Below are 974 nucleotides of genomic sequence, written 5' to 3'. Positions count from 1 at the left end.
CTACGGAGAAGTAGTCGATAGGTTCGCAGCAGATGAGGCACGACGCCTCTTCTTCTTCTTCCTGCTCTTCCTCCTTTGCCGCTTGTGCCACGGGAAGCTTCTCGACGACAGGGGGCTGAGCGTCCTTGCTCCTCTTCAAAGCAGAACCGTTACCATTCGCGGCCTCAATCTTCGGATTGGCTTTCTTTGTGCCTCCGTTGCTTGCTGCCTGAGGTCCTTGCCCCTTCTTCGCCTGGTTGCCTTTCGCTGATGAATTGGAATTTTGTGCTTTCGGCTTCCCGAATCCGAGACCCGATTCAGGCTTCTTCACGTAGGCTCGCCCTCCCTTCCTCGCTTCCATCCTTGATTGGCTTTTGCAAAGGAAATCGTTGAGCAAAATGGTAGAATCGTTGATTGCTTGCAAGCAGAGAACAAATAATTGGGCGCGAGATTCTTGTGGAAAATACGAAACAAATCTTTTCCCTTGCACCGCACGAGGCCGCATTTTGATTGAAACATAATCGTCCGAACTACAGGGAGAATGGGCGCTTAGAAGAGGACATGCTCACGCTCGTGGGAGAGATAGAAGGGAGGAGCGTAGAAGGTGTAGAACAGGGGATAGTTGAGTAGGTTGGTGTAGTCCGCCGTGTACAGATCCGCATACCTTTGCACCTGCGGTGAAGAAATCAACACAGATAGTCAGTACGCAGGGGATGTGGTGAACGTCCGTGGGGACCGCAAAAAGAAGGGTGCGTGCCTGCATGGAGAAGAAGCTCTGCTTGGATCCCGAACGGAAGAGGGAGCCGAAGGACTTGTTAAAGCTCTTGTCCAACTCTGCCGTAGCCTCGCGCGTGTGCTTCCGAAGGTGCGACAGATCCTGCACAAACGAGCACGGTCAGGGTTGCTGCATCCACGTAGATACGGCAGATTGGGGGGGGGCAGTGAGGGGACGTACGGGAGGCTCGGTGGACTGCGAGTCGAGGCCGCGGAAGATC

General features: G+C 54.1%; 1 protein-coding gene across 1 annotated transcript; it reads right to left on the bottom strand.

The window, feature by feature from the left end:
* Positions 1–528: 528 nt before the first annotated feature.
* On the bottom strand, positions 529–856 carry ACA1_226070 (5'-nucleotidase; the record flags this gene model as incomplete). The annotated part of the gene is made up of 2 exons (XM_004346426.1): positions 529–651; positions 686–856. Coding segments are annotated over 2 exons (294 nt in total), but the record flags the coding sequence as incomplete, so codon positions are not given.
* Between the last annotated feature and the right edge of the window lie 118 nt (positions 857–974).

The sequence above is a fragment of the Acanthamoeba castellanii genome (assembly GCF_000313135.1).
Source record: "Acanthamoeba castellanii str. Neff unplaced genomic scaffold scf7180000084761, whole genome shotgun sequence".
NCBI lineage: Eukaryota > Discosea > Longamoebia > Acanthamoebidae > Acanthamoeba > Acanthamoeba castellanii.
The sequence above is the reverse complement of the archived record's forward strand: the minus strand, read 5'-3'. Positions and strand labels throughout refer to the sequence as shown.